General features: G+C 42.0%; 1 protein-coding gene across 1 annotated transcript in view; it reads left to right on the plus strand.

Moving 5' to 3' along the window:
• UBTD2 (ubiquitin domain containing 2) overlaps positions 1-27,704 on the plus strand; it is a 55,612-nt gene that overhangs the window by 22,607 nt on the left and 5,301 nt on the right. The window contains exon 2 of the mRNA XM_086471059.1: positions 7,622-7,858. Within this exon, the coding sequence (XP_086327185.1) occupies positions 7,622-7,858 (237 nt within the window). The remainder of the gene's footprint in view (positions 1-7,621; positions 7,859-27,704) is intronic.

Below are 27,704 nucleotides of genomic sequence, written 5' to 3' on the forward strand. Positions count from 1 at the left end.
CAAGTTTACTTCTTGTCTGGCTCAAAATTAACTGGTTTGGCTACAATAAAACAGATTTGAGTCTGTAGCCTGGTGTTTTATTGCACATGCTTAAAGACGTAACTTGAATTTCTGTCAGGAAATGCAGTTTTTCTTGTAGAGTTCGTGTCACCCTCCCTGGTCTCCCTTCATCAAAGTGCCTTAGCTTAGGCATTGTCTTTATATCTATCTGTCTGTCTGTCTTATCTACACACAGTATTTGGAAAGCTTATGTCTTTCTCAGTCCCACAGGGTACACTGCTCTGAATACTCTCAGGACTGTACTAACAGATATTTCCTTCAGTTTTTGTATGAAATCTTGGTGCTCTTTCATTTCCTTCCTAGGAAAATTTAATTGTTCATTGAAATATTTAACTTATAAGTCTTTTTATTACTGTCAGGGGACACTTCCTTTCCAAAACACTTGCCTTGCTAAAATGTAACCTTCTTAACAAATGAAAATGCTGAAAACTAGCAATAAACAGATAAGATTCTTCTATTTTCCCATTACTGTGTACGCCTGTGCTACTTAATGCAATTTAAATTGTGTAAGCCTATGATACTTAATGTAATTCAAATTGTCTGCTGCTTAGATGCGATACACTTTCCCCTGCCCCCTCCTCAGTTTTGCTGTTTTTCTGCACCTTTCCTTCGTACTGACTCTTCCTCCAGACGCAATTGTAATTTGACTGCTGAAAGGATTACACTAGAGAACGATGCAAAGAAAATGATTAGAATGAACTGTATCTAGACATTGATACCAAATTACAAGATACCTTATGAGGAAATTGGAGCAAAATAGATTTAAAATGAGACTCATTTGATAGAGTACTGCTTACTGATTGTGGGGAGGGAAACCCTTGGGACTAGTACTAAAAGAAACTTTGCGTAATAAACTGTTACTTGAATTTCATTTATCTTGGAAAAATACTTTATTAGCAACTGATCCTCAACAGGGACGCAATTTTATAAAGAAAATATTTTTGATCATTAGTTCAATTTGTATAATATTTAGTTAGCTGCTTCTGACTGTCTTCATATAATTACCCATTGCTGTTTCTCAAATTGCTGATCCCTGGGAGGGTATAGCTTCCCCTGTTGAAGCTGTGCGTGTCTATAGTTCAGGCAAACCAAACAGTACCTGCATGCCACATTTCTCCTGGCTGGCCTCAGCCTCTGCAAGTCTTGGTCTGTGTTGTTTCCTTGATGGCTTATCATTTCTGTCCTCCTCCCAAGGAGCCTGACAGTCATCAAATCCCATCTTTTACACTGAGATCCATTTCTGAACATTTGTCTCATCTTTCCCACTCAGACTGATTTGGTGATTTTTTTCAGTCTTCAGCTGTTGGGCGCTCCTGCTCCTTTCCTCACAGTTCACTCAAAATCTTTTTCATCTCTCAACACTTAAGCAGTTGTCTTCGTCTTTTAGATATTTTCCTATACAAAACAAAGGGGGAAAAAAAAATTACCAAATATTGACAGATTCTCTGATACTAGTGTCATTTCAGCACTTCGATGTTGCCTTGTGACACTTGCCTTTATCTGCTCTTAACTCATGCTCCACAGGCTGAGGGCCCCTCCATGCCAGTCTTCCCCAGTGCTTGCTTGTTGTGTGTAGGTCTTCATACATGTCTGCGGAGATGTGGAAGTACAGAAAGGCCCTGTTCTTGCAGCTCTGGCACACAGCTGCTGGTGGAGATCAACAGCTTTGGGCCTCCAGTCCTAAAATGGAGCATGTCCAGTCCAAATGTCTGCTTTGGGAACTGCACTGCCAGTCACTCTGTGGCCTCAGTGGGTTGTGTGTGCACGGAGACTTTTCCAAGGCACGCTTTGGCCAAACTGGGACAGTTTCTCCTGCCTCTTACAAAAGCAGCAAAAGACTAATGCTACAAGCAACATATGTTTCTGTTTCAAAGGAAAAGGAAGACATTCACTGTGAAGCACTTGCATGAATTTAACATGCCAAATTTTTTTCCTAACATTGTTTTGAGAAATAGGTGAAAGATACTTGAAGAAATGAGGTGGGAGGGAAAAGCTCACGTAAGGCTGACTGACAGCAAAGGAGACATTTCCCCAGATGCTTATATTTTAGCTCAGTTGCTGGAAGTAACTCTGGGCTGTAACAAGGGACCAAATCCTGTCGCCTGTCTTGCAGGGTTACTTTCATGGTCAATAACTGGGAAGGAGGAAGCTCTAATTCACGATTGAAGCAGGGGTCCACCTGTCCTTCTCCAGAGGCTATAAGCTGCCTGATGTCTCATTCAGCTGTTGCATTAGCATTATTTGATTTGACAGTAAGCCCTTTGGTGCAGAAATATTATCCAATTTGATTATCAAGTGCTACAGTTCATGGGTGTATAAACTAGGAATTATGGATGCTTTAGCTGGATATTGGCTTTTAGTATGAGACTCTTCTGTTACCAGCTGCTCCTACTCATCTGGTTCGCTTTGGAGGAGGCGGCAGTACTGTGATCTGCTGTGATCAAACACAACAGCTGTTTTTAAAAAAAAAAAAAGTTCTGCATAGACATTTTTTGACATTCTGTTAAGAAACTGAGTTAAATATATGGATTTATCTGCATACGCTCCCTCAAAAGAAGCGTAGATAACCTTACTGATTCCATTGCTTTGAGGGAAAGCTGTAGTGAAGGGAAACAAACCTTTGTAATTCAGGCTATAAAATAGTCTGCAAGGACTGGAGAAATATGTCTTTCCTTCTGAAAAGTAAGACTTTGTAGTTTGCCAGGAGCCAAGATTAGTGGGTCCGACAGTAGCAGCTACCTCCAGGATCCTGGGGTACTCCTCTGCTTGTGAAGGGAAAACACATTATATGCTGCTAAATCCTACTGGTGGGGCCGAAACAGCCTACTGCTTGTCTGCCACTGGTTTTAGGTCACTTCGAGATATTAAACAGTCTAATAAGTGACACTTGACTAGGGAAGGGGGCTTGGGCAGTGTTTGGATTTTGCAAGTGTAGGGACACCTACATGGTGGATGTGCTGGATGGGTGGATGCTGAATTCAGATGAGACTTGCCTCTCTGCTTGCCTGCTTCTCCAGCCTGCTGCAGGTCACTGCAGTCCTGTCTCCTGCCCCGACTCCTGCTGTATCCTGGAGTGCCTAACTAGCTAGGTTTGAGTTTCTTCTCTTATGCCTGCCAAGCCCGAGGAAATTCATTATGCAGCTAGTAATGATCAGGACTTCTTACCTTCTTAGCTATTGCTTCTGCCGTTAACCTGACGGACTTCAGCAAGTCTTAAGTGCTCTGTGTACCATGCAAGTAGTAGTGCATTTCTAACTGGAGGGAGACAGTGCAGGAGGCATCTTTAAGGCAACTCTCTGTCTAGAACAGGTCCAATATCCAGGAGTATAAAGAGCATCTGTAATCACTTTGCAGTAACCCCTCTGAGCAGCCCTGGAAAATCCTTCATAAGGCCATGTAGTGACCTGTGTGGTTCTCCCTGAGAAAGGCTGCTCTTCAGCAACGTCCTGCAGGTTGTCAGCGACTTCTTAGCCCTCTTTGGGATGCACAGCACCACCGTCTGTGAGCTACTGGAACAAGAACAACCTTATTTTGGAGTGTCACTCGTGCCAATTTTTCCTTTTTTGAAAAGTAGACTGTTAATGGTCTTCATATTTCCTTCTAAATAAGTCTCTTGCCAAAAATATCAACCATTGCCATCTATTGAGATGGGCAACTTTCAGTAGTGCTTCAGAGAGAACATGCCTTCTTGGCATTTATAAAACTACTCATAATTTCAAGCAGGATATTAATAATTTCTTATTTATGTTGAAGTGATGTAAGATGAAAAATTAATGTGGATGTTACTTTCTCTTCCAGATATTGCAAGCTGCTTGTGCCTCTGATGTGCATGGTCTTAAATGAAGTCAACATTTTCTTTTGAGCTCTAGTTTACTTCCAAAGTGAGGAATACAAAACTTGACACTATAAATACCTGACAAAGTGTTTCAACTGCTGACGTTTATTTCATTGCCTATTCTGACTAGTCTTTGTCAGCCTTACTATGGAAAAGGGGAAGTCCTTTGATATGGTCCAAAACTTTGGTTGTAGAAATTCATGTAGTGATGTTTCTCTATAGTGACTAAACCATGAGGTGGAAAGTGAAAGATTTGGGCCCTTTTACATGTTAGGTTTTTTAGATTTCTTAAGTTTATTGTATCCTTTCTGCTCCATCTATCCACAGAACTAGAGAGAGATTAATACATCTTCAGGGGTGGCATAAAGCTTTTAGGGGATTCTTGAAGAACTTCTAATAAATGATAAAACACGCTAAAGACCTTTTTAAATACTGAATTGTGAAGCCAAGTTGTGTTTAAAGGCTTAGTACTGGGATGGATGGCTTGTTAGAGTGGATTTGGCTTTAGAGGCATTTGTAGAGTCACTTTCTTCCACCATCCTTCTCTCCCAACTTGAAAAAAACAATTTATCGCTGGGTTTATCACTGCTGTCTGTGTAGGAAGGATTGTGTCTCCAGGGAGAAGTTATTTGAGACTGTTAGGATCTCTGTCTCTTTAGTCTCTCCCCTGCTATCCTTGTCTAGTGAAGAGCAATATATTTGGATGCTGTCTTAGGCGAAAGGGGAAGCAGGGGAGAGAAATGGCTTGTTGCCGTTTCTGCAGTGGTGCTGGGTAGGGGCGGGCAGGGCTGTGTGCAGGAAATGCCGCCGTGCTCGGGGACAGCGGGAAGTGCCTTTAACCCGCTTTCATAATTAATGTTGAGGGAGAAGGAGAGGGCCCTGTGGGATAAATTAGGATTCATTGAATGTACATGCAAACAGATGGTAGCCGAAGTAGAATGCAAGGAAAGATGCCCACTGGCCCAAATTTCTTACAGTGGCCTGTTCTGTCTGTCTGAAATTTTCATGCTCTGACTGCTAAGCCTTAATAAGGAAACAATTCCTTGTTTAAGTGTTTTACCACATATGTTTTTACAATTTCATAGTATACTGTGTAATGTGTGCAGTCCATCTTGTCTGGGCTGCCTCCGTCACCATTGTTCTAGGCTGGGCCATCATCGGCCCCCAGCTAGTGTGTGCTCAGCTGAGACTTGGACTAGTAACGGCTGGGCTTTGCCAGGAAACTTGGTGTTTTGTAAACACTTGGGTTTGCTGTTCTGAAATCTGTTAAATGGTCAGCACTTCTTTGAAAAGCAAATGGAAGCAATCTCATGGAACCAATCCCGTGGAAACAAAAAGCAATAAACATTTGTGGTCACTTGAAAGGATTCAGAAGTTTATTATTGTTAGGTTCTGCATGGGAAACAGAATAACAGCTGGAGTCATTGCATGTGTGCCATGCAATTGTAATTTGCTACTTTTAATTATGATCTGACTTTGTTTCCATGCACATATATCCTCTACTATGTTTCTTTTTAACCTGAAGAAGGTGTATGCCTTCACATAGTTGGCAAGGGAAGTCACCTTACCATCAGGAGCTCTTCTGAATGTCCTATTTTCAATGGCTTAAGTCTCAGCTTCTTAAGTGTGAATGTCATTCTGAGTTATGAATTGAAGTAGATAGTTCTTTGGTCATGTAAAATCAGATTGTATAAGGGCATGAGGTGTAACCTCGTGTATGTGTTTTGGTCTCCTTAAAGCCTATGTGAAGTTGAAATGCCTGCTGCAACACCAGGCTTTGCTGGTCAACCCTGAGACCCAGTGCTTGGTGTCAAGTGCTGTTCTGAAAACAACCAAGTGCATCTGTGGCAGGAAAAAAAAAAAAATCGAGAAAAGAGAGGGAACATTTGAATTAAAATACTATTTTTGCAAAATGTTACAGCTTACCCGAAATTACTATTTCCGACGTATTGACACTTGGTCTTCTCAGTTGTGTGTGTCCCCACACACACACTCTTTGTCATAAATACGGTTTGTAGTTAACTGTAGAGATACAGCGTAAGTCTAGATAAAGAACTATGAAGAATATTTAGACATTACAATCTCTTCCATTGAAAACTGAACACTGGAGGAAGATTGAGGAAAGCGAAAAGTGTTTTGTCAGCTATTGTCAACTTCCTGCCAGAAAAATAAGAGGATCTGGAGAAAGGAAATGTTTCTTAGTATCTCTAAGGATGTACATGGGATACAGAATGCTGAATGTAAACCTGTGTGTTTGTCCTGGTGCTCTCCCATCTGTGCAGACTAGCCAGGAGCACCTGGTAAGCAGCAGCTTTGCTCCACAGGCTTTGATACCGCAGCAGCTGTGGTGTCTCGTTCTTGTAAGAGATATTTTGGCCTTGGTAATGTGAATGTGGGGTGACAGACTGCATCTCGTCATGCTTCCCTGGCCTGATGACAGCTGGGGTTCCTCTGCTCTCTTGGGATGGCAAGGGCTCTTCACAGAGAGCATAGGAAGGGATGGCTCTCCAGCATCATAGGTGGTGGGATCCTTAATTGACTTCAGTCCTGTGTAGCTTACCTGTCTTTCAAGAGCCTTCAGTACTCATCATCCAGTTTCTGTGACCTGCCCCATGGAGGGTCTGCTTATTTTCAGCTACAAACACAGTTAAATTTAGTTTAACTGTTGAAGAACACTTCATTTCCTCTGGAGACATTTAAACTATGTGTTCAAGGTTTTGTGATATTGAGCCATGTTGAGAACTGGTTTTGTGGTTTGTTGCTCTTCTCTTCCCTGTACTGTCCTCATAGGGTCCCATTGCAGGGAGCTTCTCCTTCTCACTGCTAGGAGGGGGCTGAAGGAAATGGGGTTTTAACTCCTGCAGGGAGAAATTGTTCCCAGTGTGCACTGAAGTTTGCTCCCTTCTTTTTCCTTTTCTTTTCAGCAGAAGTTGAAATAAACCTGTACTCTCACAGATGGAAGAGAAGGGTTTAGCACGGTCTTAGCAGTGCTGTGATTTAAAGTGAGCAGATAGCTTTAATCCACCAAACATTATACCTATGTGATTATCATAACTGGCTATTACACAGAAATAGCTGCTGTTAAAATGAAACAAATGCTTTCATGTTCATTGTGAAGGAGGTAACCGCTTTTTAAAGCGTGATGTATTCCTGGGTTATTCTTTAGGGAATCCTGTGTCTGACAATTCTAGCCTTTGTGCATCTTATTTGCCTTTCCACATATAGTTACTCTGAATTAAAAGTGTTTAAAAGCAGATGATGCAAAAAAAAAAAAATCTTTAGCCTCTTAAAACTCTTGTGTTAACAGAGCATCATGCTTGTCAAGCAGAGAGCATTGCTAGCAGCGTAGAGCGGAGATCCAGAGGAGTGTGGTCTCACTGCACCCTGGTCAGTGTTGGGGGAATGGGCATCTCGCTGTACTGCTGCTGCAGCCTTTGGAAGATGGCTGTGCTGAGAGATGGGGGAGCTCGGGGAGAAGTTGTGGCTGCTCAGGGGTGCAGGTGAAATCAGCAAGCAAGAGGTAGCCCTTCCATTTTCCTAAGATATAAAGCCGACTTGGAGCCCAGGGGAAGGGAGGTGATGCCTAGGAGATGGGCAAAAAAAGGGTCAGGATTGTGTGAAAGTAAACTTTAGCTCTGTAGATCCTAAACAGAATAATCCAAAGGCACTTCAGTAATTTTGTGCTATTACCTTTATTTAATTTCCCTCTCTCTTTCTCCTCCACAGTTGCTCTTGGTCGTAATCAACCCTTGAAAAAAGAGAAGCCAAAATGGAAAAGTGATTACCCCATGACAGACGGACAGTTGCGCAGTAAGAGAGACGAGTTTTGGGACACAGCACCAGCTTTCGAAGGTCGCAAGGAAATTTGGGATGCCCTCAAGGCGGCTGCGCATGCTTTCGAGAGTAATGATCACGAACTGGCACAAGCAATCATTGATGGTGCAAACATAACACTACCACATGGTAGGTTCATCTAAGATGGATGTGGCCTGTGAGAAGTGTAACAGTACGTTAAGGCAAATGTGTTTTTAACCTGAAAATTGACTGAGACGTGTGCAATAGTTTAAACCACCTGTATTTCAGTACACACATCTTCCTATTTGGTGATGCAGAGCAAAATCATGTTAGTGTGTAGAGGGACCAAGAAAAGCTACCTTTCCATAGTACCTAAATTTGAATGCATGATCTGGTACGTGGTGTAATGCACAGATTAAGTGTCTGATCTCTGTAGGCAACACTTGTGACTTTCTGTAATCTCTTGAAACACCTGGATGCTCGAAGGCACAATTTTCTGAAGTTTTTTCCAGCCTCCCTTAGTGAGGGAGTAGATTTCCCGCCCCCCGATCTTATGGGTTTCTTTGGCACTTGAATTGTGGTGGGGTTTTTTTTAAAGTTTCTTTTATGAAGTGTATGAAAAACTTTCCCAAAAACTTGGTGCTGTCAATCTTCTGTAAGATCTTGTATGAGATAAACTGTAAGCACTTATTTCAGGTGCTTTCCCCTTTGCTCAGTTGTTCTGAATTCTGGGTTGTGGTTGGTTGGTTGTTGGGGGTTTTTTTTGTTGTGGTTTTTTTTTTTTTGCAAGCTCTGTTCTCCCTTACTCCACCCTTCTGAAATTAATCATTTCCCTCTATTCCCAATAGAAATACAGTTCAAGTTCTCTATTAAAAAAAAAAAAAAGGATTTGTAGCTTCACAGAAATCTGAAATGATCAGGATGAAATTAAAAACAAACACGCACACACCAAAAAAAAAAAAAAACAAACCCAAACCAAAAGAAAGCCAACTCACGCACAAAAAAATAAAATTCATCCACCGACCCATAACAAAACACACTAAACTGAAGCAGGCATGTGTTCTGGTTAGGCTCTGCTTGCTGTCCTCTTTTTCCAGAAGGAGCGTGAAGAGGCTTGCACCAGACAATGAACGTGTTCCTGACATGTATAAAAGACGTTATATATGTGCTGACTAGGGTCTTCTGGAAAGAGAGAAAGGATGACTTGGAAGATCACGTACCTTGCTTTCCAGGGTAACTAGTCTTCATGAGATTGACTACTCATATTGCCTTTTTCTTTTATTGGTGGTGTTCAGGACCTCAATTTCCTTGTCATAGTTGGTCGTGTATTTAGTTTGAAAAGGGTGGATGTGGGGATCTGTCTGTGTTTTCCTGTGCTAGTGTGAAACATTACTCGTAGTTGTGGCTTAGTGGGTTGTTTTCCCCACTGCTTTTGAGCAGTCAGGATCTCTGAAACATGGCTGAGAGGTGAAAACTTCCAGTGCTACAACACAACCTGGCTTTTCCATAATTCATGGGCAGTCTGTTGTGGTCCTCCAGATCATTGTTTGTCTTCAAGGAGGTTAGTGTTTTGCTGGTTTGACTGATAATGAGGGAGTTTTTGTCGAGGGCAGTTACACATACAGAAGTGGTTTCTGTAGTAGGTAGTTTTAAAGAGGAATTTGTCAGTTGTTTCCAGAACCTGCCAGTGCCAAGGAGATCTCAGATCTCTTCTTTGACAGATCTGTTGGAGGTCTGTATACATTCCAGGCCCAAACTATTGGAGAGAAAAAAATAATTTCCCTGCTGTAAGCTAATGTGGCTCTCAAAAGGGAGAGGAAGGAGTAGAGCTGTTTAGTATGGAACTGGTATTGAGCACCTCTTTCTGCCTGTGTTTCATACATGTTTCTTTCTTTGCAGTAGTTCATAAAACTGGTCAGAATCTGGAAATCTTAAATTGCCTGCTTGATTTTATATATCAATACTGTATTTTAAATAGCATATTATACTTGTTCTGTGTGCAGAAACCAACAGAATATTCTCCTTCTAAGTTGATAGTGTTGCTGGATTTCTGTCCTTCCAAAACATCTACGTTACTGAAAATGGCCCAGAAGAGGTTGAGTGTTTAGGCATCTTGTGAGCTGGAGGGAATTGTTTAGGTGAGAGGGGTCTGGCAAAATGGATATCTGAAATTGCTGATAATGTAAAGTCGCCATTCAGATAAATTGAAATAATTAATGTCTCGGAGATTGAGTATTTGCAGACCTAAGGTAATAACTGTGTTGTTTTGCTTAGTTGCTAAAATAAAAATAGGAGAGGTCAGGAAAACTCAATGTTAGGCATGGAGCAGGTATAACAAATTGTAATTACCTTGCACTATGGTCTCTTACAGCTTATTGAGTTGCTCTCCAGATCAGACTTTAGCTTAGCCTAAAGAATTGTCTCTTAGCATGTGAATGTTCAGTATCCGCAGTGATGGTCTGAGTTTGCTTGTGACCATGTACAGAAGACTGATAGAAACATAATTATTTTAGTAAATGAGAACTTGAACTATAAGCATGCTTTTGCAGTGAGATATTATTTGTGTAATGTGGTTATGGAATTTGACAAGACCCTGGTAATGAGCTATTTTGACGGCATTAGATTATGTATTCAGTTTAAATGTTGCACAAGTGTACATATGAACAGCACTTCCAGGGGAAACATTAAATTTATGGTATCAAGTCATGCAAAGAAGCTGTTTGACATGTTAGGTCTCTGCTTTCTCTCCTTAGAGTGCCATAACAACTTGTAATTGTGGAGGAGGATTTTATTTAAGTGGGAAAGTTTAAGCAGTTTAAGCCTGCGTGGAAGTTTAAGTCTGTCTTTGGGTTCTGAGATGGAGTCGCTTGTGTGTCTGTGTTCCTCACTTATACATCACACATCCTCTCTTTTCATAGTTTCAACACTCAACAAATTCTGAAAGTGGTGTTTGTTAGTTTCTTAAGCACAAACTTTATAAGTGTGTTTCAGGGTTTAATTCCCAGCAGTTTATGGTTGCAAGCAAAAATCTGAAACTGGGCAGATACCTCACATTTCTTCAGGCAGCCTGGGGAATGTAGGATGGATGCTATGCCCTGCAAATTAGCCTTTTAATGTCATTGAATGTAATGCTTAAGGGGGAAGCAGTATGTGAACTCTTAAATTTGGCTTTTCAGCAGACAATTTGCTTGGATTTCTGCCTACTACTGGCAGACTGTGGTCTGCTTTCTAAGGCCCACATGCAGAATATTCAGAAAATTTCAGAAATAAGTCAGGAATCAAAATTGTATCAGAGGCTCTGTTGCCCAAGCCAGGCCTCACCTGAGGCTGGATTCCAAATACAGAGAATGTTTGGAATATTTATCCAGGATCTAGAGTTTAGTAGTGATTTTTGTACCCACAAAATTACACTACTTGCTTTTTATTCAACTTTCTGCTGGTGACACTTGTCTTGTGCATCAGCTGATTGCATAGTTCTCTGTGCAATGTGACCTTTCCACTAAAGAGAAAGCTACTTCTTTTAGAAATTGAAGTATTTCTTAGTCATCAAGCATTGTTAGTGCCATGTATGAATAGATTATGAATAAAAGCCTTCCATTTATGGGCTCAGTAATGCCTGTTCTCAGCAAACTGAGCTTATCTCTGGGCAGGTAGAACAAACAAACTGTCCTTATTCCGAGTGATACCAAAAACCTCTGGTTTTCTTTACAAAAAAAACCTTGCTCTATGCAAAATCTAAAAAGAAGGGAAAATAGCTGTTAAGAAATGCAGCTGCTGCATGTGCAGTCTTGCGCTTACATGACTTACACTACCACCTAGATTACCTGTGCAACTGCTGAGCAGTGCCATGCCCTGCCTGGTGTGGTCTGTCCTCCCACTCTGCACTGGGACCTGGAGCATGTCAGGGGACTTGTGTCACTTCTGAAGTTCATCTTTTATACCCTTTTTAGGGTCTGTAGCTGTTTATCTGGCCAGGCAGTAAATATGCACCCAGTTTAGGCTGTGTCTTCTGTAGCAAAGTTAGGAGGAGACTTAAAATGCTTGCAGAGGCTCCTGAAATAACACCTAAATGCCTACTTGCATTTTTGTCTTCTAGTCCACCAGAAACCCTGGTAGAAACTGCTCAGGAGTGCTGCAGTGCTTCCTTGGAGTTCAGGCTTTGTTTCTTCAAATGGGAGGAAAAGGGAAAATTTGCTGCTCAGACTGTGCATGGAAACTCTGTATTTCCCCAAAGAAAGCAACCATTTAGGAAGGTGACATGTAGAAATCAAGTCAAGATTTATTTTTTTTTTTCCTAAATAGATAATTTGACAATGTAGCTCTGTCACTTTTGAATGTGAAAACTTGTATTTGTGATGGGACATTCTTCCTTTGATTTCTTAGCTCACCAAAGATTCGCTTTGATTCCTAAGGAAAAACAACATCAACTAAGATAAATTCCTTTAACTGTATTGAAAAAATGAAAATTTTTTAACCTTTTTTTTTTTTTCCTCCTGAAGGAAGAGCTCTTCTGCATAATGATGCAATACTATGAGACTATGGCATTGCCTCTCATTTATTTTCTATGTGCACACCTAAGGCTTAAAAAAACCCAAACCAAACCCATACATCTACATTTTAACTGTCCCTGTGTGGTAAGCGTGTTGTGTATGCATTCAAACCGTGTATTACTTACAAAATCAAACCTTGCGGGAAGTGGAGGAGTGGGAAGAGGGGGCTGGGGAGTGAGTAAGGACTGACAGTGGTTTGCAGATACTGATTCTGGCCTAGCTGATGCTGCAAAAATAAAATTGCTTTTTTATTCCAGAAATCTACAGGAAAGGGAGGAAAAAACCCATCTCTTCATAACGTTGTGTTCAGCCACATATCTCACTTGTTGAACCTGTGTGAGGAAGACTCTAACCAATGTAATTTTTCTAATGGATGCCTTTTGATGTCTTCTGCAGTTAAAAATAGCGCAAAAGAAGTATTAAATAAATAAATAAGCTTGTGGGATGGGCTTAGCACTTCTCATCTATCTTGGGTGCCTCTGTGGGATGTATTTAAAAATAGAAATAATGTTATCGCCAATTTATACTTTTTTTTTCCGATGTCTTAAAGTAGCACATCCTCAATATTTTATTAATGAGTCCATTTAAATTTAATGAAGAACCATTTTACATACTTCTCAGCTATCAAAAAGGAAATGTTGGAGTGTGTGGTATATTATTAGGGTCTGCACCAAATGTTAGTGTTGAGCTGAACTTGTCCTGAAAGTAGTTAATATTAATGGGAATCTGTCTGGGGTTAAGTGGAGTTTTTAAATTTTGGGGTGGACACTTAATCCGCTGTATAATAGTTACCAGTATATTGGCTTTAACTTCTTTGATGCTGTTTGAATGATAAAAGGGCCTCTCTGTTAAGCACTGGCTTTGTGCTCGGGAGCAGTCAACTTCTCTGTGCCTTAAAATACAGCTCCTGTAGCTCGCAGCATGCTTTTCAGTAGCAGTCTTGCAGTGCTGGCTCTTTGTGTGCAAGCAGAACTGTCACATTTACTGTGTGTAACACTTGAGATCATGAAAAGTGGGGATGTGAGTATTTAACTTAAATGCTGGGGAAAAGCAAGTGAAATTACTGAAATGTTCTTGCTGTGAGTGGAGCAGTTTTCTTCCCCTTTGGGTGAAATATTTGACAGAAAACCATTAAAAAAACCAACCTCAAAATGACACGCGCACACACGCACACGAAACCACCTAAAAACCCCACCATTAGACTAAAAAACCTAAAGCCAACAGCAGTGGTGTAAAGGAAAACATGCTTCCCCCAGTCCAAACACAAATTCCTAATTCCAGCAAAACTCTCTTTTCCCTATTGAGCTGTAACTATGCATCATACTGTGATATTTGCTGCCTTTGGGCCTGATGTTTCCATGTAGTAAAGAGCACCTTTTAACGGCTGGGCCTGCAGTCCTGCATCGCTGCGTGCACTGGGGTTTCGGAGGCTGTCGCTGTCGGAAAGGACACGTTACATCACTTCACGTACCTGCCGTCCTCTAGTGCTCAGCTGTCTCGGCGCAGCACTGTGGTTCATTAGACCACCAGGATGTACATGCTCCTTACTGATCAAGTTTGGGGTTTTGGGGTTGTTTTTTTTAGTACTTAGCCAGTACTAAGAGAGCACTTAGTTGTATTCAATAAAGTTCCCTCTGTTATGTTAAAAACTCAATTTTTGTTTGTAAATAAAGGATTTCATGATGTTGCTTAGGACCTTGGGGGAGTGTAAGGCGGAGGGGCAAGAGGGTGATAGCTAAAGCTGATGGAACGGTATGATTTCAGGTAAACAGGAGAGCAGCCCGTAGCACGGGTGTGTTTGGCAAGATATCAGCGTTGCTTTTAGCGTTGATCCCGTTCACTGTGTGAGAAGTCTCAAGGAGGTTTTTATACTGCTAAGGTAAATTGCTCGGAGCATTGGAAGACTTCTGCTCCCGGGTGCAGCTGGCGTTTCACCTTCTCTCGTTGGTCTCGTTAAGTAAATCAGAAGAATTACTGAAGCTTTTTCTGAAAATGAAAGATGTGCCTATGGGTTAGCGATGGTGGGCATCAGTGTGCTTTATTGCTGCCTAGCACTGGTGGACTGTTCATGTGTTACCTTGTTAGGAAGATGTTTTATTAACTTTGTTCGGTGGATGCTGTTACCTTGTTTCCATCCTTACTGATATTATTCTAATGTTTGGGGAAATTTCAGGCTGGCAGATTTTGCCGTGTTCTACCTTCTTTTCTGTAGTAGTTTTATGAAAAGTTTACGTACCAAGATCGTGGTGATGCAAGAAATGCAGGCTTTGCTTAAATCAGTTGTCCCTAGTGTTTTGAGACTGGTTGGACAGCACAGCCTGTACTGATGGTAGAGGCAAACCATAAACAAAATACCAATTTCTTCTTCCTTGCAGGGCTGAGGAACACAATAATGATGGGAAGGCAGAGCAGTATATGCTACCGATACAAGTTAGTCATCTCAACCAGCCGCATCCTTGCTTATAAGGAGAGGGGAGTGTGTACAGACCCTCCTTTGCACAACAAAACTGCCTGAGGTTGCATGACTTCGAGTGAGGGAAGGGAGGAGAGTGATCACGGTAGCTTATTTTTGTAGAAACAGTAACTAAGGATGAAAATAGCATTCAGTGCTTTTATTGAAAAGGCACCAGGCAGTCTCTGTCCTGGAGAGGGAAAGTTAGCACCTGAGTGCCAGCAGTCCTTTTAAGGCTGTATTAGCCATTAGTGGCTGGCTACTTCTTATTAATTTAATAAAAGGTATTCTGTATCACAGGCATATAAACTGGTTTGTATTAAAGCCAGGTCTTATATCAGAAGAAGGATTCTTTATAACATCCAGGAGTGAAATCAGACTTACTTTTTCTAAGTCAAGTTGAAGCACAGTCTCTAATTCAGATGATTAGCAATTTTATTCTGTCACAGACTTTGTGTATCACCTTTATAGAAAATACATCTGCTGTGGTGTTTTTACCCATTAAATGGCAATATCTGCCAAACCCTGCTCCTTTGTGAATGTTAAGGCTCCTCATGTCACATGCTTGATCTTTATTAACACCCACAAAGTGCTGCATGTGAGTGCCAATGGTGGGATGCTACTGTAAATGAGCTTTCTGCAATGGGCCCTGTGTATCCATCTCATATACTCATTTTCCAGGCTTCCAAAACAGTAATTGCTAAAAGTGAGCTGCCAGACATAGATGGGAAAGGAAGCAGTGGAACGTAGTTGACAGGCACTCAGAAGTTAGTCTTTAAATTTGTACAATAGTTTGGAAGTATCTACAACAAAATTTATATGATAGATGTTTAACACCCTTTAATGTATGTCTCCCATAAAATAAGTAGCTCCAGAAGAACTCTGTAATTTTTGCAGTACTTCTTGTGTGACAGCTATATTTGACTTAACTATTGTATTAATGAACCTGTGGATGAGAAAATTTCTACAGGAAATTTCGCCATGGCAACTTTAGTGTTTAAGTTGAATCTGCTTCTCTAACTGCTGATCTAAGCCAAAAAGATCCTTGTGTTTTTTCTCCCACCCTTGCCTGCAAGCTACTGTATACATTGCTTAGCCTTTGCTAGGGTTTAAGGTTGTAGGAATTGCTTTTTCATTAGCTTATTTGTCTGAAGAGACTTTTAAATTGTCATTAACAGCATATTTTTTGTAATGTATTACATTGTCTACATGCGTGTTAAATGCTGTTGAACAGTGTGTTTTTGTGCGTGGATACAGAGTGCTTGGTCAGGATTCTCTAATGTCCCTTTAAAAGGACAGGGAATGGTATTTTAGTGACTGTGGCTGTCTAATTTTAGATGTTATCAGAGTTATGAAAGCTTTGGGAGGTCTGACTATCAGAGCGTATCTGTCGATATGATCAGCAGTAGTACTGAGATGAGCATGCAGGCCGTAAAAAATTAAGGGAACTCTAAAATCTTTCTGTAGTGCATATCATAAATGTACAATGGAGGCTACTAGTTCTTTGCTTTTTGTTTTTGGGGTTTTGGGGGTGGTTCTGTTGGTTTGTTTCTGTTTGGGGTTTTTTTTTGTGCTAAACTCTGCTCAGCAGAAAGCAGTTCTTAGTTTGGGGTAGGTTTTTCTGTTTTGTTTTCACTTCAGTTAAAAAAAATACCAAAAATAAGGGATTAAACCCCCAAAATTGCTAGTGTCTTGGAAGGAACCAGACTAGCTGCTGTTAGCATTGAGGACATGAGTGTGTGTTAGAGTGCTTGTATTTTGTTTCTTCTTCTACACATCAGTGTCTATTTTTAAAAGTTGTTGACTTCAAGTTCCCTCCTTAGGTTTGTCTTTGCTAAAATGGTTAGTGAATACATTGAGTCTAGCTTTCACAAGACTGCATCCAGACTGTTTTAGTATCTTCCTGCCTCCATGTGTGCACAGCACCAACAGATACTCTGGAAAAGGGTTGCCTGCCCAGGTGAGAGCTGTAGTCCCAGTTTTGCTGGTGCCTCATTCAGGTTTTGGCCACTCCAGTTGTCGCAGTCTCGACATCGCATTACTCTGAAGCACGGACACGGCGCAAGGATGTGACAAGTGTGAAAAGAAATATTACTGTCCAACTGCTGGATGGGCACCTGCTCTGAGCTCCTGCAAAGCAGTGGGGGAGGCCAGCTCATCTTCAAAATCCATTTTGTGGAGCAATTTTGTGCACACTCCTTCTGCCCTCACTGTCCTCAGAAAGTACCTCCTGCTGATGAGAAATCTCTGAAATGCTCTGGCTGTTTCACTTCTGTTTGGGCACAGTAATTGCTTTTTCGTTAGAAGACTTCATCTAAATTTGGGATCTTCAACCAGTGGCCTCCAGGCTCTGTGCTCTCTGCTTGGACAACGAATTCAGCCTGCTCCAACCTGCTTCCTGGAGGCAGCGGGCAGCATGGCAGCTCCTCCTCCCCTGCTGTCTTTTGCCTCTGTGATTCTCTGCGCTTTCTCTGTCCAACATTGAGCCAGCACGCCTGGAAAGATGGCTTATTGCTCTTGGAAAATGCCTTTTTCCAGGGAGGCACATGTGCAAACAGCGCTGGGGAAGGGCAGATGCACTCCTGCCCTGCTGCAGGAGCAAAGTCCTCATAAATGTTACACTCGGATCAAGAAAGGTCTCTTTGCTCTGTAGTTGTTGCAGCTGAAGACTGGCTAGATACTGAGAAGGTCTAGCAAGTTGTCTGGTAACAGGAAGAGAATTGTTTCATTTTTGCCTTTGATCCATGTGAAATTTAAAAAGACAAAAGTCAATTATTACACCAATTCAACTTTTACAGTCCTTTGGAAAAGGAACTGAAGATTCATAATGTAGATGCAAACTGCAAAATGTTAAACCTTTTCTAAAGACTTGTTTCTCGTTCTCTTTTACCGATTTCTGTTGTTTGGTTTGACAGTGCTGTCAAGTCAGTGAGGCCTCGTCACATGAGTGTTGCACAATTGGCAGCTTTAGCTGCAGTTTGCTATTTAAACTGGAATTTCAAGGAGGAGATATTAAATTTATAAATATGAGTGAGAAAACAGCTCTTCCTTGCTTAAAATACAGCGTGTTATTTCAGTTCCTGGGTGCTTAAAGCAATCCATTTGTTTACCTTCACACTGAAAAAGGGCAAGTTTGCAGCATTAATTTATAGACTATAGTGCAGTAGAAACACCTTCTTTCATAGTAACCACTTCAGAGCTGAGTTGAAAGCTTCAGAGAAACCTTTGATTTGATTTTTATGTTTAAGTGGAGTTGTGAATGCTTACGCTTCGGAGTACTTTCCCTGTTTCCCCTTTGAAAGCCTTCTAGGAGAGAGGGGCAGGGAGTTACTGCAAATAACCCTATCCTGCATTGACCTGGAGTCTCACAGCCGGTTGTTCTTGCTCTTCAACTGTGTTTTGTCCTGTCTTTGCTCCAGTTTTTACTCTAAAAGGACCCATGGAAAGCAGACTGTTACTGTGAAGGTGCCTATAAAGCACAGAAGAAACTGTTTTTATGTGAAGTGGTTAAAGCTTTCCCAAATAGCAAAGTTAGCTGGTGCTGATTTCTTTCATTTGATATAATTCCTTGGATTGTTTTTGCTTGAGTCAGAGGAGGTCTGCAAGGGAGCAGGGAGGCAATGCTGTACAGCAGCATGGGGGTTCCGCTTTGCCAAGTCCCTTCTTTAGAGCGATTGGCACTCTGGAGTGGAGGATGTGCCACCTAGCAGGAGAAGTACCGAGAACTAGTGACTTTGGAGTGTGTGGGTGCATTCAGCGTTTCTTTCAGGTACGAGGCACAGCATGGAAGAAAACAGAATGTGTAGTCTCAATTTGGTAAAGTGGAGTTGGCTTCTCAATACTGACCAGGACTGTGGACCCAGAATGCTTTAAGCAGTGGAGCAAGATGAGCAGGATGCCTGCTTCCCTTTGCACAACCTCCTTGTTCCCCTTCCACATCTCTTCATGGAGCCACAGGATGCTGAACAGGGTCAGTGAACACCTCTGGGTTTAAAATGTCCTTTGCCACAATGTTGGGTTGCTTTTGATATTCATTAGTTCCCATGTCCAATTTATAAGACAGCTGCAAGACCTATAGCAGGGTGACTCGATGGGTATTGCAACAGCAGGAACAAGCGGGAGCTGGGAGTCAGGCAGCTGCTAGGGTGGTTTGACTGCTCAGAAAACTGTCTGTGCATCCACAGCCTCAGAAGTGGGGGGCAGGGACCATTTATGAAGGGCCTTTACTTACACAACCAGTGGCTTGCATGTGTTTTAGAAAGAGGATATAACTAGCAGTGACTTTAAAAGAGGGTGCACTGCAGAGGAACCCTCGTCTACCATGTAATAAAGTGATTCTTAACAGTGCTGTTAAATGGGTTATTCATTTCCATCCCCCGGGCTGGGTGTGACTCCAGCTTTCTGAAGAGTGCTGGAGTGTGGCCCCCTGCGTCCTGGGAGGGCTGTACTCTGCTGGGATGTGGTTAGAAGTGAGAGGTAGAGATGCTTGGAGTATCATCCATCGCTAGGCTGTCACCATGCAGCTTGTGGCTGAATTAAAACCATGCGTTTTGTGTGGTATTTTTTCATTAGGGAAATGCTCCTTGTACAAGTGAGCTGTTCAACAGATCCCCTGGCTGAAAATTAGATAAATGCCAATAGATTCTCTTGTAATGGGTGCATTCCATGTGAGAAGGCTGCATCTGCGGCACCTACCAGGCAGCGATCCACAGGGTTGGTGTTTCTCTCGCTCTCAAGGAAGCAAATAACAGCTGGGCTAACGTTTGGCCAACATCAGTGTTCTTTCTGCATTGCAACTGCTGTGCATAGCGTGTGGTGGAAAGCTGAGCGCAGACATTTGTGAGTAGAGAATGCAGGGAGATGACAATAGCTAATCAATGAGGCAATTAAAGATAATCATTGGAATTGGGTTAGTGTATCACTACTGGAGGTGGGTTTATGCTAATGGTACACCCGTTTCTGCTATTTTGTTTTCCATCCTCTTGGAAATTCCAGCTCATTATGTGGGATCTCTTACTCTTTCCTCCTGTTTGCTTAAAGCTACCATGCTTGGGCCGGTACCCAGACGCTGAGGAGAAAATACCTGTATTCACAATGCAAAATGCATCTTGTGCTGCTTTAAAGCAAAGAGCTGCTGTGGGAGATGGTGAGGAGACCCACCCGTATTTAGAATTTGGTTTAATTTCCTTACCCCCTTTAGCCTTCGTCAGTGCTTGCGGCACTGGGACACGTGCAATTCTGTGGCTGCTGGCTCGTGCGTTGGGTGTTTTCCGTAGGAACGGTACAAGCTCTGTCTGCTGTCCTGGGTGCAACATGTTGGTGCTAGTGAAGGACGCATTATGGTGGAGTGCTTTACCAACTCCTCCTAACCTTGAAACAGTCTATTCTCTCAAAAGCCTCTTTAGACCAGAACTACAATTAAGATGATGCTTTCTGTCATTTCTGCAGTTATTAATATTTTTAAAATAGATACACAACATCCTTTCTGAGGGATGCTGGATTTCCATGTTGTCTTCAAATGGAGTGTTGAATCAGATCATCGGGATGTAAAGCAGTTGTGGCTGGCTGAAATATTTATGTATCTAAGTCCAGGTTAGAAACTATCAACCCTTCAGATAAAAACCCGCTTATGGCTGCATCCTACAGTTGTTTTCCTTAAATATTTTTAACTTCTACTCTTGCTTTTTGAAAGGTGTTTTGAGGAGCTTGGACATTAGTTGCTTGGACTCTTCTCAAGTTTCTTCCCCTGATAGCATATGCCAGTCTGTTTCCTGTCTTTGGTTTCGAATTGCCTTTTCTGGTGGGGTGAGAATGACTGTACAACACTGTTTTCAGAACTGCTTTTTTTTAATGTGTGACCAGGAAAGTGCAGCTAACTCCTGGCGGGGGGGGGGGGGGGGGGGGGCAATGACTGACTGACTCTACTAAATGCTCGAAATAAACTTGGACTCTTGACAAAAGAACATCTCAAATTCTTCATATAAGAAGCTGCAGACTGCTTGTTGATCTGCATGTTGCAGATCTTCTAGACAGGAGGATGTCTGTTTTAAGTGAATAATATTCCTCTGGTGTCTGATAGTGGTCAGGACATGATGTCTAGTTTATTAGATACTGTACAGGAGTGGACGTTTACTCTATCATTGGCTGCTTACAACAGTGAAACTGGGTATCTGCTTCATCTGCCTTGCTGTCAGCTAGTAAAATGAGAAAAAGAAATATGAAGTGTTTAAAATGTATTCCTCCTTGAAAATTTTAGTGTAAGCCAATGAGAGCCCCTTAGATGCTGCCTTCTGTGTGAAAAGGTGATCTTCAGAGGTGGCGTTGCTTGCTTCTGTAATTGGCACAGAGCATTTTGCCCTAAAATTGGTGTTCCTGAAGGAATAGGTGTCTTTCAAAGCACCTCAGTTTGGTAAATGACGGACTCAGGAAGGCTTTGAGTGTCTCACTCGCTCCTTGCCCATGGACGCATCCTGCTCCTCCTGCATAATCTTCAGTTGACAGTGGCCATGACACTTGTCATCTTTCTCTGTTTTGGCTTCAGGTATTTAAGTAATAGGAAGGTGGTAACCTTTCTCCAAGACCAATGCAAGATCGTTATGGTCAGACATGTCTTGAGTCACAGGAGAAGGCTTCTCCCTAGTGCAGCATTTTAGGGTCAGGTAATGGCTGAGCAAAAGCCCTACCTGGGGTGTGTTACAGGGAGCCCGGGCAGAACTCTCTAGCCTGGTAGTGAGCCAAAAGGAGGTATTTTAGTACTTTGAAATCTTCCACAACTTCTGTCAATAAATACCTTGGGATGGTAACTTCAAGTCATTACTAGGCTTCAGTGAGTGTGTTACAGAACAGATTCAGCTCTGGAAATGGATGAGAAAATTCCTGAATATCTTCAGCAATTAGTGGGCTGATAAAGGTGCATTGGAGCCTGATGAAAGCAAGTGATAGGCACTGGATTTGCCTATCCAGATTTGCCAATAAGGGGAAAAATCATTTTCTAAGAAATTGGTTTTCCTTGGCACTAATGTGCCCTGTGATAGTGTAGCTTGAAAAGGTTAAAACAATAAGGGACTTTTAAATCATAACTTGAAAGAGGCCGGGTTTGTTCAGACATAGAGCTGGTGGTTGCTTTTTGCTGACAATTATCACTGAGAATTAGAGTGGGCTTTGCTTTTTCTGCTGATAGTAGTCCGAGCCTAACACAGAGCCTAATACAGAGTAAGTGATGTTTGTTTTGTAGCATTATTGCAAAGAAAACTTTCAACAAATTGAAGTGTGTGTTTCCATACACATTTTGACTATTAGTCATTATACAAAAATCATTAAATCTATGGGCTGCCTTTATTTGTTCTGTAGTGATCAAGCAAGTTTTTTGTAGAAGGTCACAGCTGCAGCAAGGCCTTGAATTTTTAACGTGTCTGGGCTCGCACCGTAGATCTGTGTAGATCCCCAAAGCCTCTGCTAGGTGCATGTTTAGGGTGTGATGCGGCTCTGAGTAATATGCAGTCTTTTTTTGTTTATACTTAATCAATATATTTTTTTCATTTTTATTATAAATAAGGTAACTCTGACAGAACAGCATCTTGGAGGTGAAGAGTGCATTGCATGTGCACATTTCCTGTACCTGTCTGTAATCCCCTCCACCCCCACCTTTTTAAATGCCCTTGTGTTGTAGTTTTATTTTAGGTTGTAGGTACTGTTGTGGGATTGTGTCAGTTTGCTTGACCTCCCTGGAGCTTGTAACATTTTTGCTGGTTAACCTTGGAGACTGAGCATGCAAATGAATGATTTCCATGCTTACTAACAGATCTTTGAATGTCAACACAGGGATATAGGCAAGTTTGGGAGCAGTAAAAGAAAAATGGTAAAGGGGAAACTTTTGTCTGGGTCATTCTGTGCTTTCTTTCTATCCCCTGTTGCATACAGGTAGGTCACGGGGAGAGTTGTTGTTTAGTCTTAGAAAGTGGTTTTCCACATCCTTTTCTCATTGCAAACTGATGTGGGACTTCTCCACACTCCATAAAAGTCAGTATTTGCTTTTGTGTTCAGACTAAGGGGTTGTCTCCGCTGCTGTGTTAGCTGAAGCTGTAGTAAGGGCTATCTCAAGCCGAATTTCCATCTGTATCCACTTCAAGCTCAGATTAAACGAAGTCTCAAATATCATTGTGCTGACCACAGTGGGCACTGTCATGGGCAGGGGATTGTTCAAAGGTTAAACGCACAGACACTGGTCATGCAATGGAGGTGGAGCAGCTCGAGTTGCTGCTGAACCATCCTGCATAGGGCAGGACTTCCTAGCGTGGTCAGACTGCGCCTTCTCCACCTGAGAAGCAAGAGGACGTGCTTTTTCTTGAGATGGCTACAAGAGTCAGTCCAAGGTAGGACAAGCAGTTAAGGACAAGTGAGTTGTACTTAATGAGATTAGTCTCAAGCAAAGGTAAAGGTGCCTTTGCCTTTTGCCTTATTTTTAAAGGAGTGCAGCAGGCTCTAGCTTATTTGTTGGATGATGTAATGGTCCATGGTGTTGATAGGTAATGTCCTGCTGATCTCAGCTAAAGGAAAATCCTCTTAAAGTAAGATGCAAATAGCATAGCAGTTACTTTGTCTTCCAGAAGTAACTGGAAATAGCAAAGTAGTTTGTCAAATTAGAAAAGTGAGACTGAATAGTTATGTTTTGTATATGGTTATTATGAAAAAAGTCCTACTGTAATGGACAAAGACTTTTTCTCCTCTGAAAACAGTGCTCGCAAAGCATGTTGCTTTTCACAGGATGATGGAGCCTTTGTAAACATAGGGGTCTAGTTTAGGATTAACACAGTTTCTGCAGTCCAGATGGTATGTTCTCTTCTCCTGTTTTGTGAAAGAATAAAGCATTTGTACCTCAAGAGCCAGTATGCTATGTTTTCTGATGGCCTTTCTGCAACATCGTAGTCAAACATCCCTGGCTTCTGCATCAGAAGTCTGTTTTAAGAAAGCAGAGGAAAAGTTTTGTAGACCTCCAAAGAAAGCAAAAACTGCTTAAGTCTTTGTGGTTGGCAAGAAAAACTAAAATCTCTATCAGCTGTGTAAAATGCTATTGTTAACCTCTCATTTGGTTTTCCATTTTAGCCTTGTTAGTAATAGGATTTTGGATGCTGAGTGCTAGGTATTCACTCTTGATTTGTGGGAACAGCAGACTCAGTAAAAATTCAATGGTAACAAAAGCAGTGACAACTTCTTTAAATCTGAGTTCAGCTTCCGTGCATCGTCACACCGAAAAGATAGCCTGGTCAGATAGCATTGCCGAGTTAGCTGTCCATGGAGGGATGCATTGCAGGCTCAGATGACTGTGATGCTATGCTTTTTTTCTCCAAATCCCTCCACCCCCTTTAAGAAGATGGAGAACAGCAAATGTAAATGAAGAGAGTGTACAGAGAAGCTCTTTTACCAACCAGATTTTTAAAAAATTTTTGTCTAAGAAGCCTGTCTAGACAGGCATCTATTTTAATGGCATGCAAAGCAGAATAGTACATGAATACTTCATTAGTAAAAAGACTTGTCATCTTTGAACCCTGATGTAATGTTTCTTGGAAGCTGTTATCTTCTTGGAATATTAGATCCAAGTTTTTACAAAGCGATACAGAAGTGGCAGTGCATATGGTATTGCTAACATGATGACTACCAAGCATTAATACATAATTGACTTTCTATATCAAACCTGATTTGGATAAAGAACGACTCGCCAATGAATCGGTCTGTTCTACAGTTTGTATCATGGCAAAAGCCTGCAAAGCAAGGGGTGGGGAAACGTCATAAAGTTGCCATGACTGGGTGACTGGTTAACCGGCCTCTGAACCCATGGTGGTTGTTAAAATTTACCATCTCCTTGCACTGTTTAGTTCATAGTTGTTATTCATCGTCCTGGTCTAGTAACTGGCAGCCTTAGCCACGTTGTGGATTACAGGTGTGTACCAGCCCGATGGGTGTCTTAGTTGTCTGCCACAACCAGAGCAGGTGAAAAGCCAATGAACTGCATAGATTGCAGATATTTGTGCTCTAGCAAAACAGTATTAAGGAAGAATTAGCTCTGTACTGTCAGTTATGCTGCTGTCAGGTTTTGAGCTTTCTGGTGTAGGTCCCCTCTTCTCTGGCTTCCCCTCTTTCTCTGGCAGATGAGCACAGTGGGACTGCAGATCCTGGTTCTTCTGACAGGATTGCCGCCACTGTTGTTGGCATTAGTGGGGATTTTTAAGAGGAATTTTGAGGGAGATAGTTCATGGCCCTGCCTTTGCCCCCACCCCCCCTTTCCCACAGGCATTCTCCTTCCCAAGTCATTCTCTATCCGCACCCATCCCTTTCCCCATGGCAGCTAATCCCTCTGCTCTCCCCACTCCAGCACAGCTGGGACAGTAAGGGATGCACACTTACTAACCAGCTAAAATTTGAAAAGTGGCTTGCTTATCTAGTGCAGAAATTTCTGTCTTTTGGAAGACGGTGTTAATCTTAATTATCTTTCACCGTCAGCCTAGTTAATTACTGCTAATGAATTAACTGATGCTGGTGCTCTACTACGATAAAGGGAACAGATCAGCATGCCCAGCAATGCACCTTGCATATCTGCACCAGCCTTTTCCCAAAATAAACACCCCCTGTTCCTTCCCAAAATCCAACCCAGAGGTTTCTGATGAACATAGATAGGAATGGCACGCAGGCAGATTAGCTTTCAGTTGCAACACGTGGATGAGAGATACCTCGGACTGGGTGATGATGGCCCATCCCTCTTAGCTAGCAGAGAAGTGCAGGCAGAGCTGTACAAAACCCTTGTCTTGCTTCACTGTTCAGCTGCATCTCTGCTTCTTTGGCAGGTGAGTGCAGGCACTGCCACCGTAGAGTGCAAGCTTTGCTCTCCGCAGTGCTGCTGCCCTCTGGTTTCTGTAGGTCTGAGTGCCGTTGGTTTGGTGACAGCGGTTTGAATTTTCCTCCCCTGTGCCGGTCTGCAGGCGTGAGTCCCTTCCAACCCGAACCATTCTATGATTCTGTAAGTTGCAAAACTGGTTTTAAGAATGGTTTACTCATGAGATTGCCAGCTTGTTTCACAAACCTGCCCCACGCTAGGATGAGGTGTGATTAGTTTGAAGCAGGATGGCTTAGATACACGTGGGGGATCTTTGGCTAGATACTCTGAGAATTGCTCTTTAAAGTATTATTACAGCAAAGGCAGCTAGTTGGGATCATTGAGGCTGGAAGGGACCTCAAGAGCCTGTGTAGTCCAGCCCTCCACTGCAAGCATGTCTCAGGTTATTGCCTCGCACAGCCTTTTCAGCTGAATGTATGTTATTTTATCAGTGATCTTGGAGCCCAGGTGAGCTGGGTTTTCTAAAGAACAGCCAAGCATGGAGAGGAGCATGAGCAATGCAATAGCTGATTCAGTGAACCAGCTACCGAGGTACTTCTGCCAAAGAACGGGGTGAGAGGATTACAAAGGCAGTAGCAGAGTATCTTCGTTTTCTCCTCCTTTCCCTTGCTGTAATGCACTAAGCATAATTCCAGTCTGTCTTGTGCCAGCTGCTGCAAGCAGGAGTGAGCTGGTCCCCGCTCACCAAGCAGCTCCTGAAGCACTGGCATCTCCTGCTGGCTCTGGGAGTTGTTCTCCTTTGTGGAATTGAGCCAGACCGATAATGGTCCCATAATGGAAGAGCTGATTTTCAGTGAATTTGAAATGAGAATTATTAAATGCTTAACACTTATTATCTACAAACCCAATTCTTTAAGGAGCTGGAGCAAGTTCTTTATTGTAAAGGGAGGCTGAAGATGAGAGCAGAGCTGTGTTGTGTAAGCAGTTTTGCTGTGGCTTAAGAGACAAGCTTTCACCTTTGTAAAGGCTTTGCACGGTAGCTTTGTGGTAGTCTAAATTTGCATAGCCCATGGAAGTTTACTGTGGAAGAAGCATGAGAGGGGCCTTATATATGTGGTTTATTGTCAAGTGCTTCATGCACACCACTAATGATGATAGCCGCTTTATTGTTCTCAGTACATGGTGCAAGGCGCAGGCTTGCACGAGTACTCCCGCACGTTGCCCTCCAGAAAATGGGAGAGCTACAGTCATTAACTGCAGCATTAAGCTGTTTCAGTCGTTATTAAGTTATATGGGGTTTAATGTGAAAGAGCTTTTTTTCTATCAACTCCTTCCAGTTTGTGATGGTTGTAGCTAAGCTGGAACAAACCTCTGCGTGCTTTTACTTGTTTGTCTCAATCCTGTTCACGTACTGAGTGAAGTCACCCTTCACCACTCTTGTGTGCTGTTGATGTCAGTAGACTTTTTTTTTTTCTTATAGGGTCCTGTGTTTCCCAGCTGTGACCTGGGATCAGCGACCAATAAAGATGAAGAGAGTTCAGCTTTTCTGCCTCAGTCATTGCTCTCTAGGAATGACTGTACTGTAGGACCCAGAAGAAGACCCACTTGTTTTCTGATGCTCAAAATGAGCTTCAGGCATTAGTGACCTATATCGGATTCAAACCAATAGTCTACAGGTGAAAGCTCTACTACTGCTAATTTATTCAGCAATCCAGGCTCAGCTTGGGTTTGGAATGGAGCTTTTCAGTAAGAAAAACAAAAGAACCAGCTGCTCCTTGGGCAAATATGTTAACACAGACACTTAAGCTCCTTAAATTAGCTAGTCTCATTGCAATGCTAAATTTCGGTTGTGTCGTCTTAATTTCTCTTCTTGCAGCAAGTCTGTCTAGGGGGAAGGGAAGAAGAGATGGAAGTCTGCTCAGTTCTTAAATTTTGGGTGTTTCTGAGCAATCCTCCTCAAATCTGCTCAAAATCTTAAAGAAATAGAAGGCACATCATGAACAGAAAACAAGAAATTTGCTGCCTTTTCTGAAGAGAGGATGATATGCAGCTTTAAAGAAATGACAAAATGCCATTAAAATGCATTAAAAGTTTTTATGCTTTTAGATGAGTGTGGTCATACATGCTTGATTTCAACAACTCTTGCAAAAGTTTACTTTCATGTCATTTTAGGTCTCTTAAATT

This window comes from Leptosomus discolor, chromosome 10 (genome assembly GCF_034619465.1).
Source record: "Leptosomus discolor isolate bLepDis1 chromosome 10, bLepDis1.hap2, whole genome shotgun sequence".
NCBI lineage: Eukaryota > Metazoa > Chordata > Aves > Leptosomiformes > Leptosomidae > Leptosomus > Leptosomus discolor.